This window comes from Thamnophis sirtalis, unplaced genomic scaffold (assembly GCF_051295495.1).
Source record: "Thamnophis sirtalis isolate CommonGarterSnake01/CBP01778 unplaced genomic scaffold, rThaSir2_p1.2 scaffold_10, whole genome shotgun sequence".
Classification (NCBI taxonomy): domain Eukaryota; kingdom Metazoa; phylum Chordata; class Lepidosauria; order Squamata; family Natricidae; genus Thamnophis; species Thamnophis sirtalis.
The window spans coordinates 70,546,491-70,563,661 of NW_028261390.1; the positions used below are offsets into that span (position 1 = coordinate 70,546,491).

General features: G+C 43.0%; 1 protein-coding gene across 1 annotated transcript; it reads left to right on the top strand.

The window, feature by feature from the left end:
- The first annotated feature begins 711 nt into the window (after window positions 1–711).
- Window positions 712–15,953, top strand: GRXCR1 (glutaredoxin and cysteine rich domain containing 1). The gene is made up of 4 exons (XM_087723705.1): window positions 712–1,107; window positions 8,850–9,089; window positions 14,141–14,206; window positions 15,517–15,953. The coding sequence occupies exons 1-4, from the start codon at window positions 712–714 to the stop codon at window positions 15,694–15,696; spliced, it is 882 nt and encodes a 293-aa protein (XP_087579831.1). The 3' UTR covers window positions 15,697–15,953.
- The last annotated feature ends 1,218 nt before the right edge of the window (window positions 15,954–17,171 follow it).

The following is a 17,171-nucleotide window of genomic DNA, read 5'->3' on the forward strand; positions in this document are numbered from 1 at the left end:
TAGTCCTTCTTTTCATTAAACTAGACTTACCCAGTTCCTGCAACCGTTCTTCATATGTTTTAGCCTCCAGTCCCCTAATCCTCTTTCTTGCTCTTCTCTGCACTCTTTCTAGAGTCTCAACATCTTCTTCTACATCGTGGTGACCAAAACTGCATGCAGGATTCCAAGTGTGGCTTTTACCAAGGCCGTATAAAGTGGTATTAACCCTTCACGTGATCTTGATTCCATCCCTCTGTTGATGCAGCCTAGAACTGTGTTGGCTTTTTTGGCAGCTGCTGCACACGGCTGGCTCCTATTTAAATGCTTGTCCACTAGGACTCCAAGATCCCTCCCACAGTTACTACTATTGAGTAAGGTACCACACATCATTTGATATATATTTTTTAAACAAACAAACAAACAAACAAAATTATTCGGCTTCTTCCACCGAGGAGAAAGTACAGCCTGGGTCATTAATATTGAATGGGCATTCTCATTTTGCAGGTGTTCATTTAAAGGTAACCATAGCACACCGGGACATCCATAATTTATGGCCGAACTGTGGTCTAACGTCTCGGGCATCCTATTTCCTTTAGTTGGTGGCTTCATATCAGCCTTCCTGTTGTCACTGGAAGACAACTTTGATATTGTTATAAGTGTGGGGATCTGGCGTCTCTAATGACAAACTAGACCGGGGATGATGTAAGCGGGTTCCCGTCAATGGATGGGACGATGTTGACGGGGAATACCCCGGTTGAGGGGCAGAGGCCACCGAGGAAACTACGGTTCCGCATCGCCTCTTCTCACAGCGGACGGATCCTGAAGGAGGTCTACATCGATGGAGAAGCGTCGGATTCCTTGGATTCGGAGTGTACCAGCAGCTCGGGAAGCGACCCCATCAGCCGTCTCAGCGAGTCGGGCAGACAGAAAAACGGACCGGCCAGCTCTGAAGGCAACGAGAACGAGACGGAGGCGGAAGAGACGTTCGCGTTCGTGAAGGCCACCAAAGGACGAGGCTTTGGCATCAAATGGGTCAACATCCTCAGCAGAAACGGGACAGTCAGAGGAGTGAAGCATAAAGTCAGCGCTGGCCAGGTCCTTTTCGACAACTTAAGCAAAGCCTTCGAGGTAAGCGGGTGATTCCTCCTCTTATCCGATCCCCCCCCCGTCTCTGCTTCAGGGGTGAAATCCAGCAGGTTCTGACAGGTTCTGGGGAACCGGTAGCAGAAATTTTGAGTAGTTCGGAGAACCGGCAAATACCACCTCTGGCTGGCCACGCCCCCATCTATTCTCTGCCTCCCGAGTCCCGGCTAGTACGGAGGGAATGAGAATTTTGCAGTATCCTTCCCCTGGAGTGGGGAGGGAATGGGGATATAGGTTTATAGCCCAGGTATTTATGGCTTTTATGATGTTTCCTCCACTCAATTCGGACTTTTATATCTTGCGAATTCGTCGAATGTACTTGGCTGAAGTTAATTCCTTGACTTTATTATGCATTAAGTCAGAGGCCTCTAAAATCCCCAAGTACTCGTAGCCTTCTTCTGGTTTTACTGCCTTTATCATTTCTTCATTCTCAAGTTGTATTCCATCATCTTCTATGACCTTGCCTGCTTTGGTTGCCATTGTTCCACATTTGTCAATTCCAAACTGCATACCAATGTCTTGGCTAAATTCTTTTGTGCTTTCAATTAATAAATTATTATTATTATTATACAATCGTATCACAGCGGCCAGTTGTTTCGCCGGATTTGGCATTGGTTACTAGTCGGGCCCCACCCAGGGGCCTAGGACGTCGTAACTTATTTTTGTAATATGCGTGCGGATCCAAGCAGTGCGGCTTTTTGCATTTGACTGATGGTGATTTTGTCAATTTTTAACTCTTTTAAATGTAATTCCAGTGCTTTTGGAATAGCACCCAGTGTGCTAATTACCACTGGAATTACCACTGCTGGTTTGTGCCATAGTCGTTGAATTTCGATTTTTAAGTCCTGGTATTTTGCGATTTTTTCATGTTCCTTCTCGGCGACCCTGCTATCACCTGGTATTGCAATATCTATGATTGTAACCTTGTTTTTCTCAACCAGTGTGATGTCTGGTGTATTATGCCCCTGTATTTTGTCCGTTTGTATACGGAAATCCCACAAGATCTTGACCGTCTGATTTTTGGTGACTTTTTCAGGCTGATGTTCCCCCCAGTTTGTTGCTGTTTTAATATTATAATTTTTGCACAAATTCCAATGGATCATTTGTGCTACTGAATTGTGCCGCAATTTATAATCAGTCTGCGCAATATTATTATTATTATTATTATTATTATTATTATTATTATTATTATTATTATTATTATTATTATTGTACAATTGTATCACAGCGGCCAGTTGTTTCGCCGGATTTGGCATTGGTTACTAGTCGGGCCCCGTCCAGGGGCCTAGGACGTCGTAACGTATTTTCGTAATATGCGTGCAGATCCAAGCAGTGCGGCTTTTTGCATTTGACTGATGGTGATTTTGTCAATTTTTAACTGCTTTAAATGTGATTCCAGTGCTTTTGGGATAGCACCCAGTGTGCCAATTACCACTGGAATCACCACTGCTGGTTTGTGCCATAGTCGTTGAATTTCGATTTTTAAGTCCTGGTATCTTGCGATTTTTTTCATGTTCCTTCTCGGCGACCCTGCTATCATCTGGTATTGCGATGTCTATGATTGTGACCTTATTTTTCTCAACCAGTGTGATGTCTGGTGTATTATGTGCCAGTATTTTGTCGGTTTGTATACGGAAATCCCACAAGATGTTGACCGTCTGATTTTCGGTGACTTTTTCAGGCTGATGTTCCCACCAGTTTTTTGCTGTTTTAATATTATAATTTTTGCACAAATTCCAATGGATCATTTGTGCTACTGAATTGTGCCGCAATTTATAATCAGTCTGCGTGATTTTTTTACAGCAGCTGAGTATGTGATCAACAGTTTCATCAGCTTCTTTGCAAAGTCTGCATTTGGCATCATCAGAGGATTTTTCGATTTTGGCCTTAATGGCATTTGTGCGGATAGCTTGTTCTTGCGCAGCCAGGATTAGTGACTCTGTTTCTTTCTTTAATGTACCTGTTGTTAACCATAACCAAGTTGTTGTTGTTGTTGTTATTATTATTATTGGAGGTTTTTTTATACAAGGTAAAGCTATATAAATGGTAAAAAACCAGGGTGTTAAGAAAAGTAAAGTAAAAGTGATCATGGAAAGAAATTGTTAAAAAATGAAAAAAGATATAAATAAATGGTTCCTAACCTTCTTTATGTCGGTTATAAGTGCATTCATATTTTGCCCTTTCTCTTTCTCTCTCTCATTTTTTTTAAAGTTTTTATTTAACATTTTTTACCTTTAAAAACAGAAAAAAACCAACAAATATAGAAAAAACAAGACAAACGTAACAATATATGTAGTTTTACAACCTTCTGTATGGGCATACATGTTTAGCTGTTGTAGTTCTCTATTCTACATTGACTTCCTGTCGGTTTTAACATCTGTAATCATGTAATGACAGTTGTACTAACAATTGCAATATTATTAATTGTTCACATCAGCTTTATATTTGCATTATGGTCAATAGTTTGATAGTAATTAGTAACTTTGGTTAATTTTTATTCAATGCTAGTTTAGAAAAGACAAAAAGAGACTTCTATTTCCTGTTTTGGCTTTTTGTTTTCTACCCAATTAAAAATTCTTATTTTATAATAATCCGATTCTTAATAATAGTCTTCCAATATTTGAGGGACAAAGAAGAAGGCGAGGGTTTCAAGAAGAAACTGGACACCCACTTGCCAGAAATGGTGTAGGGTGTCTCCTGCTTGAGCAAGAGGGTTGGACTAGATGACCTGCAAGGTCCCTTCCATCTCTGCTATTCTGTATTCTGAGTCAAGCTATTCTCCAAAGCCCCTGAGGGCAGGACAAGAAGCAATGGGTGGAAACTAATCAAGGAGAGAAGCAACTTAGAACTAAGGAGAAATTTCCTGACAGTGAGGACAATTAACCAGCGGAAAAACTTGGCCTCCAGAAGTTGTGAATGCTCCAACACTGGACGTTTTTAAGAAGATGTTGGATAACCATTTGTCTGTAGGGTTTCCTTCCTAAGCAGGGGGTTGGACTAGAAGACCTCCCAGGTCCCTTCCAACTCTGTTATCCCGAGGCTTGTACAAATCTCCATTTCTGTTTTGAAGATCCTGGGTTTGAAATACGAGATGGCAGAGCATAGGACCATGAAATATAACTGCTTTATGACACCCGTGGGTACTTCGAACTGCGTGAACAAAAAAACGCTCACCCCCGAAGCCAAGAAAATGCACATCAAATGGACCCTGGAGAGAAGCATATTTCCCATCCAGAAGTCTTAATAATTCATCCTCTCCCCCCACACTGTCTGTGCCTCCCCCCTTCACTTGGATTATTCATTTGGATTGCTGAAGAAATTAGGCAGTAAATAAAAGCAACGCGTCAAAAATAATCCTCCTTGGGATGATGCCTCTTTGGATAATTAGCATATGTCCTCATCTAAACTAAGGGCTACGAATAAAACATCACCGATGCATAATTAAGACTCTCAACCTTATTTAAACTCTCAGTTTTCCACAGCCGAGGAAAAGCCTGCAGCCTTCGGGTCTGTGAAAATGCCTGGAGTGGAACGCCTTGAGCAATTTCAACCAAACTTGGTACACAGATGACTTACTCTCCATAGACAAATACTCTGTGGGTGTGTCAGGGGAATATACCCCTAGCGCCCCTCATGGTGCATGTGTGTGTGTGTGTCCCAGCATAACTCTGGAATGCCTGGGCCGCTGAAATGAAAAGGACTGTGTTATATCTATAGTGTCAGGTCACAGAACTTTTGACAGGGATAGTGTGCATTTTGGATTCAGGTTCTGTTAAGATACAGCCTGTTGTGCCTTAAAATGGATTCTACTGCACAGCACAGGGGAGTTGCCATGGTAATGGCTTCACAGTACCCAGAGGACCCAGATTGTTGAGGGCAAGAGGCTGAATTTGTAAACCGCTTAGAGAGGACTGTAAAAGCACTATGAAGCGGTAGATAAGTCTAAGTGCTATTGCTATTTTCCTTCCTTCCTTCCTTCCTTCCTTCCTTCCTTCCTTCCTTCCTTCCTTCCTTCCTTCCTTCCTTCCTTCCTTCCTTCCTTCCTTCCTCCCCTCCTCTCCCCTCCCCTCCCCTCCCCTCCCCTTCCTTGTAAGGTTTCATACCAGATTGCATGTAGGAAGAGTTTTGAACCTGTTTGAAAACTATATTTGTTCTGGAAGTCTTTTCTGGAGATCAGACGGATGGCTTTCAAAAGAAGTGGATTCTCTTTTTAATCCAGTTTAAGGTCATTAAACCTTAAACCTTTTCTTACCCACTTATTTTTACAGAGGTTGATTCCAAATCTAATTACTTCTGCTCTCCTTCTCTTTCCTGATATCTTTGTTTGCCGTGGCACCGGTTCAACATTTTTGAAGCTTCATTCAGCTAAGGGAATATTATCCCGAGGTTAAAAGACACCTCGCTGGCAATTTTATAAACAACTTTTTTAAAAAAATGCAGCCACTGGGCCGTGCTCGTACCTGTTGTTTTTATGCTGTTAATGGATCTCTGTGACTGATATTGTGAAAATTGCATTCACTACTTTGAGAGTGCTAATTGGATTGGAAAGAAGAACAGAAAGCAAACCAACAGAATTTCAGCATGAAGCTGCATGCCATCATAGCATATTTTGCCTTTGGTGACACACTATAAGCCGGAGGGCATCCACTTCAATTTGCACAAAGTTTGAGAATTGTGACTTCAATAATTTGTATACAGTGGCTTGCTCCCCTCCCTCCTCCCTCCTCCCTTCCTTCTTTTCCCTCTCCCTGTCTCCCTCTCACCCATCTTTTCCCCCCTTCCCTCCTTCTTTCCTCCCTCCTCTCTCTCTTCTTCCTTCCTTCTTTCCTCTTCCTCCCTCCCACCTATCTTCTTTTTTCCTCCCTCCCTCCCTCTTTTCTCCCTCCCTTCTTTCCTCCCTCCTCCCTCCTCCCTCTCTTCTTCCTTCCTCCTTCTTTCCTCCTTCCCCCTGCTTCCTTCCTTCTTTCCTCTTCCTCCCTCCCACCTATCTTCTTTTTTCCTCCCTTCTTCTTTTCGCCCTCCCTCCCTTCTTTCCTTCCTTCTTTACTCCCTCTGTCCCTCCCTTCCCCCTCCTTCTCTCCCTCTCACCGAGCTTCTTTTTTCCTGCCTCCCTCCTTCTTTCCTCCCTCCCTTCTTTCTTCCCTCCTCCCACTCTTCTTCCCTCCTTCTCCCTCCCTCCCTCACATCTCCCTCCCTTCCAACCATCTTCCTTCCACCTTCCCTCCCCTCCCTCCCTTCTAAACATCTTCCATGGTTTGTAAATGATCAAAATTCAGATGGTTGACAACTAGACTCACATTTCTGATGGACACGAGGGCCCGTGATCCCCCTTGGCAACTTTCCAACACCAGGGAAACCCAGATTTTCTTAACCACCATGTGACTAATGGAAGACCTGTGGTGATTCACTTAACAACTGCGGCAAGGAAGGCCCTAAAATGGGGACAAAGCTCCCTTAACAAATGTCTCGCTTAGCCACAAACTTTTTTTGAGCTCCATAGCAGTTGTTTGTCAAGGACCATCTGTAATTTTATATATCTATATCTATATCTATATCTATATCTATATCTATATCTATATCTATATCTATATCTATATCTATATCTATATCTATATCTATATCTATATCTATATCTATATCTATATCTATATCTATATCTATATCTATATCTATATCTATATCTATATCTATATCTATATCTATATCTATATCACTCTATCTCTCTATCTCTCTATCTCTCTATCTCTCTATCTCTCTATCTCTCTATCTCTCTATCTCTCTATCTCTCTATCTCTCTATCTTTATATCTATCTCTATCTCTATCTCTATCTCTATCTCTATCTCTATCTCTATCTCTATCTCTATCTCTATCTCTATCTCTATCTCTATCTCTATCTCTATCTCTATCTCTATCTCTATCTCTATCTCTATCTCTATCTCTATCTATATCTATATCTATATCTATATCTATATCTATATCACTCTATCTCTCTCTCTATCTCTCTATCTCTCTATCTCTCTATCTCTCTATCTCTATCTCTATCTCTATCTCTATCTCTATCTCTATCTCTATCTCTATCTCTATCTCTATCTCTATCTCTATCTCTATCTCTATCTCTATCTCTATCTATATCTATATCTATATCTATATCACTCTATCTCTCTCTCTATCTCTCTATCTCTCTATCTCTCTATCTCTCTATCTCTCTATCTTTATCTCTATCTCTATCTCTATCTCTATCTCTATCTCTATCTCTATCTCTATCTCTATCTCTATCTCTATCTCTATCTCTATCTCTATCTCTATCTCTATCTATATCTATATCTATATCTATATCTATATCACTCTATCTCTCTCTCTATCTCTCTATCTCTCTATCTCTCTATCTCTCTATCTCTCTATCTCTCTATCTCTCTATCTTTATCTCTATCTCTATCTCTATCTCTATCTCTATCTCTATCTCTATCTCTATCTCTATCTCTATCTCTATCTCTATCTCTATCTCTATCTCTATCTCTATCTCTATCTCTATCTCTATCTCTATCTCTATGTCTGTCTGTCTGTCTGTCTGTGTGTGTCTGTGTGCGCTGACCCTTCCAGCAGCCGAATCAGAGGAGGAGGAGGCGTGGGAGTCAGGGTCAGCATCAAGGCAACCTGAGAGCTCCGAGGGGAAAGAGGGAATGGAGCTGGCAGAGAGGGAGAGAGGGAGGGAGGGAGGGAGGGAGAGAGAGAGAGGCGGAGCCTGGGCCGTCCGTCAGCCCTCAGATGGAGAGTCAACAGCCCCCAGGTCTGGAGGTGGCTGATGAGGAAGAGGAGGAACAGCTGGGTCCAGTGCCTGACGCATGGATGCACAGAAGGCAGAGAGGAGAGGAGAGCAGTGGAAATCTATGGGCCGGTCTTTGGGCTGGAAGAGCCACTTCTGCTAGCAAAGCCCCACCCTAGCTCTGGGGATCAAAGGCAGGGGGCGGAGATGAATAGATGTGGCAGAGGAGAGGAGAGCAGTGGAAATCTATGGGCCGGTCTTTGGGCTGGAAGAGCCACTTCTGCTAGCAAAGCCCCACCCTAGCTCTGGGGATCAAAGGCAGGGGGTGGAGATGAATAGATGAGGCAGACAACTATTCATCTCCCTGCCGGATTGACTTATAAGCCTGCGGTGAGAGAGAAACTTTGTCTGTTTATATATCTATAAAGGTAAAGTTAAAGGTTCCCCTCGCACATGCATGCTAGTCATTCCCGACTCTAGGGGGCGGTGCTCATCTCCGCTTCAAAGCCCAAGAGCCAGCGCTGTCCAAAGACGTCTCCGTGGTCATGTGGCCGGCATGACTCAATGTCGAAGGGGCATGGAACACTGTTCCCTTCCCACCAAAGGTAGTTCCTATTTTTCTACTTGCATTTTTTATGTGCTTTCAAACTGGTTGGCAGAAGCTGGGACAAGTCACGGGAGCTCACTCTGTTATGTTGCGCTAGGGATTCGAACTGCTGAACTGCTGACCTTCTGATTGACAAGCTCAGGGTCTAAACCACTGAGCCACCTTACTTCTCTCTCTCTCTCTCTCTCTCTCCCTCCCTCCCTCCCTCCCTCCCTCCCTCTCTCTCTCTCTCTCTCCATCATCATCTCCTTTTAATGACCCCATAATCCCTTGCGTGGTGGAGTCTGGGCAACTGAATGGATTTATCAGGGTGTACATAGATTATCTCTCTCTCTTTCTCTCTCTTATGTTTGCAGTTCTCGTCTGTTTTGGAAAACGGGCGCATTGTCATTTACACCACCAGCCTCCGGGTGGTGAGAACCACGTTCGAGAGGTGCGAATTAGTTCGGAAGATCTTCCAAAACCACCGGGTGAAATTTGAAGAGAAAAACATCGCCTTGAACGGAGACTACGGGAAGGAACTGGGTGAGAGGTGCCGGAAGCTGGGAGAACCTCCCTCAGTCCCTGTGGCCTTCATCGAAGGGCAGTACCTGGGGGTAAGGAAGGGCCTTGTTGGGAAGATGATGAGATTAGGGCTGCCTGCCTCCTCCCCCCTCTCCTCCCCCTCCTTCTCCCCCTCCTTTCCTCCTCCTCCTTCTCATTTTTCTTCTCCTTTTCTCCTCCTCCTCCTCCTCCTTTTCTCCCCCTCCTCTTTTTCCTCCTCCTTTTCCTTTTCCTCCTCCTTTTCTTCTCTTTTTCTTCTCCTTCTCCATCTCCTTTTCTCCTCCTTTTCTTCTCCTTCTCTTCTCCTTCTCCATCTCCTTTTCTCCTCCTTTTCTTCTCTTTTTCTTCTTCTCCATCTCCTTTTCTCCTCCTTTTCTTCTCCTTCTCCTTCTCCTCCTTCTCTTCTCCTTCTCCATCTCCCTTTCTCCTTTTCTTCTCCTTCTCCATCTCCTTTTCTCCTCCTTTTCTTTTCCTTCTCTTCTCCTTCTCATCCTTCTCTTCTCCTTCTCCATCTCCTTTTCTCCTCCTTTTCTTCTCTTTTTCTTCTTCTCCATCTCCTTTTCTCCTCCTTTTCTTCTCCTTCTCCTTCTCCTCCTTCTCTTCTCCTTCTCCATCTCCCTTTCTCCTTTTCTTCTCCTTCTCCATCTCCTTTTCTCCTCCTTTTCTTTTCCTTCTCTTCTCCTTCTCATCCTTCTCTTCTCCTTCTCCATCTCCTTTTCTCCTCCTTTTCTTCTCTTTTTCTTCTTCTCCATCTCCTTTTCTCCTCCTTTTCTTCTCCTTCTCCTTCTCCTCCTTCTCTTCTCCTTCTCCATCTCCCTTTCTCCTTTTCTTCTCCTTCTCCATCTCCTTTTCTCCTCCTTTTCTTTTCCTTCTCTTCTCCTCATCCTTCTCTTCTCCTTCTCCATCTCCTTTTCTCCTCCTTTTCTTCTCTTTTTCTTCTTCTCCATCTCCTTTTCTCCTCCTTTTCTTCTCCTTCTCCTTCTCCTCCTTCTCTTCTCCTTCTCCATCTCCCTTTCTCCTTTTCTTCTCCTTCTCCATCTCCTTTTCTCCTCCTTTTCTTTTCCTTCTCTTCTCCTTCTCATCCTTCTCTTCTCCTTCTCCATCTCCTTTTCTCCTCCTTTTCTCCTCCTTTTCTCCTCCTTTTCTCCTCCTTCTCCTCCTTCTCTTCTCCTCCATTTCCTTTTCTCTTCCTTTTCTCCTCCTTTTCTTCTCCTTCTCCTCCTTCTCTTCTCCTTCTCCATCTCCTTTTCTTCTCCCCCTCCTCCTTTTCCTTCTTCTCTTCTTCCTCCTCCTCCTCCTCTTTTTCTTCTCCTTTTCCTTTTCTCCTCCTCCTCCTTTTCCTTCTTCTCTTCCACCTCTTCCTCTTCCTCTTCCTCTCCTTTGAAAGAAATACACCAAGCAGGCTATTTCTTTCCACTCCCTATCTTCTGCTGCCATATCTGAAAACGAATGGCACCCTCTGCTGGGATAACACTATAACATTTGTATTTAAAATACATTTGCTGGAAGGTTACATAAAAAGGGTCGGTCTTGGGCTGAAATTACCGAAAGGAAGGAGGAGAGGATATGATCAGAGGTGGTACTCAGCCGGTTCGGACTCTGGTTCGCCCAAATTTCCCGGTAGTGGAAATTGTGGGTAGTTGGGCCGGCCTATCTGTCCCGGTTTTATGCCGTCGTATAGAGGCAAGTTTTCAAGCCGTGCACATGCATGCAAGCCAGGGGTGTTATTCAGCCAGTTTGGACTGGTTCTGGAGAACCGGTAGTGGAAATTTTGAGTAGTTTGGAGAACCGGCAAATGCAACCTCTGGCTGGCCTCGCCCCCATCTATTCTCTGCCTCCTGAGTCCCAGCTGATTGGGAGGAAACGGGGATTTTACACTATTCTTCCCCTGCCATGCCCACCAAGCCACGCCCACCAAGCCATGCCACGCCCACCAAGCCATGCCACGCCCACCAAGCCATGCCACACCCACCAAGCCATGCCACGCCCACCAAGCCATGGGCACAGAACCGTTAGTAAAATTTTGAATCCCATCACTGATCGTGTTGTCTGGGTTCTTTAATTTACTTAACAATACAGATTCCATTCCCTTCCCATTTTCCTCCCTCCCCCGCTCTCCCTCCTTCCCAACCATCTCCCTTTCTCCTCTTCCCCTTCCTTCCTTCCTTCCTTCCTTCCTTCCTTCCTTCCTTCCTTCTCTAGGCCACCCGAACTTGCAATTAATCTGAAGACCTTTGGAAGTGATATTGAGCTGGCCACTAAAATTCTAATATCAGAAAGAAGAGAAGAAGGGGAACCAGGAGGCACTTAGAAAAAACGCAGCACAGTGTTACTGTCCTTCCTTTTTCAGGGGATCTGGAGGGGGGTGGAAGAGCCCTGCAAAGAGGACAATTACGGAGAATAGACAGGCACAATAGTTATTTGACAGAAATCTTTCCACTTATCAGCGGGAATAACCATAAAAGAGAGATTATGACACATGCATCTTATAGGAGAATACATCTCATTCTTTTTCCCCCCACCTCCCAGATGGAAAAAATAATGGCATCAAACTAGAAACTCAGCTGCAAAGTCTTTGGCTATCTTTGATTTCTGAATCAAATAATTTTTTCAAAAAATGAATAGAATAATTTTGAAAGCAATTATCAGGCAGAAAAACTGGACCTTATTTTTTTTTGGACTGTAAAAGCAAGCATTTAACGGAGCCCAGCAGAGATAATGAACTTGAAATGGAGGCAATGATTATCTTCTACCATGATCTATCTATCTACATAAAAATGGCTCTGTGTGTATGTGTGTATGTGTGTTCCAGCATAACTCTGGAACGCCTGGAGCAATTTCAACCAAACGTGGTACACAAATGACTTACTCTCTGGAGACAAATAGTGTCAGGGTAAGACACCCCTAACACCCCTCAGTGTGTGTGTGTGTGTGTGTGTGTGTGTGTGTGTGTGTGTGTGTGTGTCTGCATGTGTGTGTTCCAGCATAACTCTGGAACGCCTGGGCCGCTAAAATGAAAAGGATTGAATTATATCTATAGTGTCAAGTCACAGTACTTTTGACAGGGATAGTGTGCATTTTGGATTCAAGTTCTGTTAAGATGCAGCCTGTTGTTCCTCAAAATGGCTTCTACTGTACAGCACAATGGAGTTGCTATGGTAACGACTTTGCAGTACTCCACAAGGGGAGCGCCCTCTAATACAGGATTGGGATTGTTGGCTTTGGAGGAATGCAGGGAGGAGCAGGACTATGCAGCCCTGGGCCCCTCAGGCTTGGGATGGCTTGCCAGCAGGGAGGAATGGACGCAGGATGACCGAGAGCGAGCAGGCAGTGGAGATGAGGAGCAACGGAGCTCAGGTGATGAGCAAGGACCACCCCCTCCTGATCCAAGAGCACGGAGAGTGGAGAGAAGATGGGATCAACGCAGGCTGACCCGACAACTCAGGAGGAGAGTACCCCGCTACTCTTCACAAGGCACACCTGGGGACTGAGATTTAAGGAGACACTGCAGCAGGGATGAAATGCTATCAGGTTGAAATGGCTGAAAATGCCCCCCAAAAATGGCCTGAAAACAGTCCGAAAAATTGCCTGTTTTACGGCTGTTTTCAGGCCATTTTCCAGGCTGTTTTCAGGTCGGTTTTCAGGCTGATTTTGGCTGGGAAAATGCCCTGAAAAATACCCGAAAACGGCCCAAAAAACAGGCAAGGGCGGGGCCAGCCAGTGGTCCGATTTGCTGGTTCTGTGAACCGCACAGAATCAGAACTCCCGGTTCGGGCGAATTGGTCCAAACCAGCCACATCTCCTCTCTGCCTCCATCTCACCATACTTCAAGCTGGTTCCAGGCTCAATTCTTGCTTCCTCTCCCTTCGATTTGAGAAAAAGGGGATTTTGGGAAGAAAAATTGATTTTAAAAAAAAGATTTCTTAAGTTTTTTGTTTCCCATGCTGGTGTCAGCGCTGATCTTTAGCAATTTCTTTTCTTTTCTTTCACCTTTACGGCTGGAGACCAGAAGGACTTCCATCAAAGACAAAAAAATTAAAAATAAAAATGCCCTCACCTTTGGCCCAATCTTTACTTTCATCCTTTTGCGTCACGACTCTCCAGAAATAAACCCGGATTCCGACGTGGCTTTTGTTAGAAGAGAGGTCACTGGTCCTGATCCATCGGAGATCCTGCATGAATTATAAGATGCTACCGCAATGCTTCAGCCGTCAAAGATGACAATATGCTGACATTAGTTGGGGTCATGTCAAAATTTGCGAACACTTTCACACATTGACCCACTGCCAAAACAGGATGGAATCTTGACTCTCTACCAGCAGAAATGTTTCAAATCTTAAATGCAAAATATTCAGCAGCTCTTTTTTAAAATTTTGTTTATACAAACATAACATCTTTGCAACACGTTATACTTCTTTTACATATCTATTGTGTTTCTTTTATCTGTACATATAAATCTTATATAACTATATCTCTCTATCTCTCTCTCTGTCTCTCTCTGTCTCTCTTTGTCTCTCTCTCTCTCTCTCTCTCTCTCTGTGTGTGTCTCTGTCCCACTCTGTGTCTGTCTCTCTCTCTCTCTGTCTCTCCCTCTGTCTCTCTCCGTCTACCTGTCTCTGCGTCTGTGTCTCTCTGTATCTCTCTGTCTGTCTGTCTGCGTCTGTCTGTCTGTCTCTCTCTCTGTGTCTGTCTCTCTCTGTGTCTCTCCCTGTCTCTGTCTGTCTCTCTGTCTCTTTCTATCTGTCTCTGTGTCTCTGAGTCTCTCTGTATCTCTCTCTCTCTCTCTCTTTCTGTCTGTCTGTCTGCCTCTGTCTGTCTGTCTGTCTGTCTCTCTCTCTCTCTCTGTCCCTCTGTCTCTCTGTCTCTATCTCTCCCTCTCTTTCCATCTCTCTCTCTCTCTCTGTCTCTCTCTCTTTCTGTCTGTGTCTCTGTGTCTCTCTCTGTCTCTCTTTCTGTCTGTATGTCTGTCTCCCTCTCTCTCTCTCTCTCTCTCTCTCTCTCTCGTTCTCTCGCTCTCGCTCTCTGTCTTACTCACACACACACAGTCATGTACACATATACTCTCACTGACACCAACTAAATGTTTTTCTCTTTTTCCTTCTAGGGTGCTGAGAAAATTTTGTCAATGAATGAATCTGGAGAACTGCAGGACCTCTTAACCAAAATCGAGGTAATTAACGTGCTTAGCAAAAACCATGTGGAATAAAACTCTATATTTCCTTGTCACACGAGTGTGTCATTATATTGATCCAAATATATACAAAAGGCCCATTTTGTTTCTCTGGACAAATCATTACTAAAACATTTAAAGATTTTTTTTTTTACCCTTTGTGTTCTAATTGCCAAGACTATTTGCCTTAAAATGATAGACTATTGAATTCTCCCGTGGATGGGTAAGAATATAGATCCATTCTGTGGGGGGTCAGTGGGAGAATTCTGGGAGTTAACCATTAGGTAACCAGATTTAACTGTGGTTTTAACTGGGAAGCTGTGAGCATCCCAGAGCAAGCGAAATCTTAAATAAGTAAGTAACATTTATTTAAATATTTCAAATAAATAATTAAATAACAAGAAAATAAATAAAATAAAAAATAAAATAAATAAAAATAAAATAAAAAAATAAAAAAATAAAAAATAAAAATAAAAAAATAAAAAATAAATAAAATAAATAAAATAAATAAAATAAATAAAACAAATGAAATAAATGAAATAAAAAATGAATAAAATGAATAAAATGAATAAAATGAATAAAATGAATAAAATGAATAAAATGAATAATAAAATAATCAATAAAATAAATAAAATAATAAAATAATCAATAAAATCAATAAATCAATAAATAATAAAAAAAATAAATAAAATAAAATAAATAATAAAATAAGTAAAATAAGTAAAATAAATAAAATAAAATGAATAAAATGAATAAAATGAATAAAATGAATAAAATAATGAATAAAATAAATAAAATAAATAAAATAAATAAAATAAATAAAATAAATAAAATAAATAAAATAAATAAAATAAAATAAACAAAATAAACAAAATAAACAAACAAAATAAATAAAATAAATAAAATAAATAAAATAAATAAAATAAATAAAATAAATAAAATAAATAAAATAAATAAAATAAATAAAATAAATAAAATAAATAAAATAAATAAAATAAATAAAATAAATAAAATAAATAAAATAAATAAAATAAATAAAATAAATAATAAAATAAATAAAATAACAGTCGTCCTCCTCCTCCCCCCTCTTTCTCCTCCTCTCCACAAATCCCATTCCCTTCTAGCAGGGATGATGTCACCCATGGCTAACGAAATCTCCGTAGGAAAACATCCATGCTCAGAGAGCACAAAGGACTGTACCATTTTGGGGGCCTTGAAGGCCACCCATCTTGAATTTCCTGGGGGTGAGAATCCTGGGCCTACCGCCACTAATAGATGCCATTGTTCTTTTCCCCCTCCCGTTTCCATAGAGAGTTCAACACCCCCACGAGTGCCTCTCCTGCGGGGGCTTCGGTTTCCTTCCGTGCTCGATGTGCCATGGGAGCAAGATGTCCATGTTCCGGAACCGTTTTACGGACTCCTTCAAAGCCCTCAGGTGCACTGCATGCAATGAGAACGGCTTGCAACGTTGCCAGAATTGCGCGAGCTGAGAGCAGCGTGCGTCTTGCCCGCGCAACCCGAACCCACACGCACAACCTCATTTTGCTATGCCGAGAGAGCCGTTTGTGATGCTCTATTTTTTTTTAATTAAAAGCCGCCACGTTTATCTACTTGAATCAATTCAGGTCATTTGTGAAATATGGGAGAGGGGGTGTGTGTCTCTTTCCATATTCCTACAATGAGCTCAAGACAGTGGCGGGAGCTCACCCTCACTTGCAGCAGCATTCGGGTCTCAAACACGAGCTTGCTCGCTTCCGAACCACCATTCTAATAACGTTGTCATGTGCTAGGCTCCCTGAGACAGTGAAAAACACACGCTTAGTCTCCAAAACCCTGTTTTTATTTCAACAGCTGTGAATTATATTCATTCGCAGCCCGTAATGAGTCCCAAATAGTTTGCAAAGAGTCCGACAGAAGTCTGCCAAAGTCTTTCGGGATAAGGCTGATAAGCACCCACCTTTATCTCCCTTGAAACGCTGCCAATGACCTAATTGGCAATTAGCTTTGCAAGGCCACACGGAGCACCGAGTCAAAACAGAGCTTCAGAGCTTTAACCAACCAGAATGAACAAAGTTGCTTCCTGCAAAGGCTCAGGTGCCTTTGCTCCTCCTTTATGTCTTATGGGAGGGGCCAATCACCTCCAAGCCTTACTCCTGAGTTGCCTCTTTTGTTTTAACCGTTCTTGCCTTCTGGCAGCTCCGCGCATGCATGCACTGGGAACAGGCTCCCCCTGTTCCTCTGCCTCGCTGATGTCCGACTCTGGAGGCTCTGGAAGGAGCACATAACTCCCAGATGGCCCTGGTCTCCTCTCTGCCTCCAATGCAGAGCCCTCATCCGAGCCTTCCCCAGGCTCTAGGACTGGCCCATGTTCCTCCCCAACCTCCTCACGGTCGCACCACAACACACACATGAGCTATCATGCTGGCTGATGAATTTTGGGAATTGAAGTCTACAAGTTTTGAGGTCACCATGTTTGACCTATGAGAAGATCCCCCTTTGCCAGAAGATCCTGTCAGATCACCGTCAGAAGATCTCAGATTACTACAGCAGGCTTGGGAGGGGTGCACCTCATTGGGGAATGTGATTTATGATACATACTGAGAGGGGAGGGGAGGGACAAGGGTAACGCTCAGCTATAATTCAAATGAGGCTTGGATCTGACTGCAAAGCAGTACTGCCAAAACGAGGCTCCCAATACATGACTGGATTTCTTTTGGAACTTGGCTCGAGGCTCCTGAATTAATCGGGGCATCTTTCGGAAGCCTGATAGATCCGTTGTCTCTTCCAAAAGGCCAAATAGGAAGCCTGGAATGGGGCCTGTGTAGGTTTTCCGTGTAAGATGTTGAAAAGTGGCATTACTGTGTTTTTCGGAGTATAAGATGCACTTTTCCCCCCCTCCTAAAAGAGGGGAGCATCTTGTACTCAAAACGTAGCCCCGCCCACCCCCCCAGCCCCTTCCTTTTGG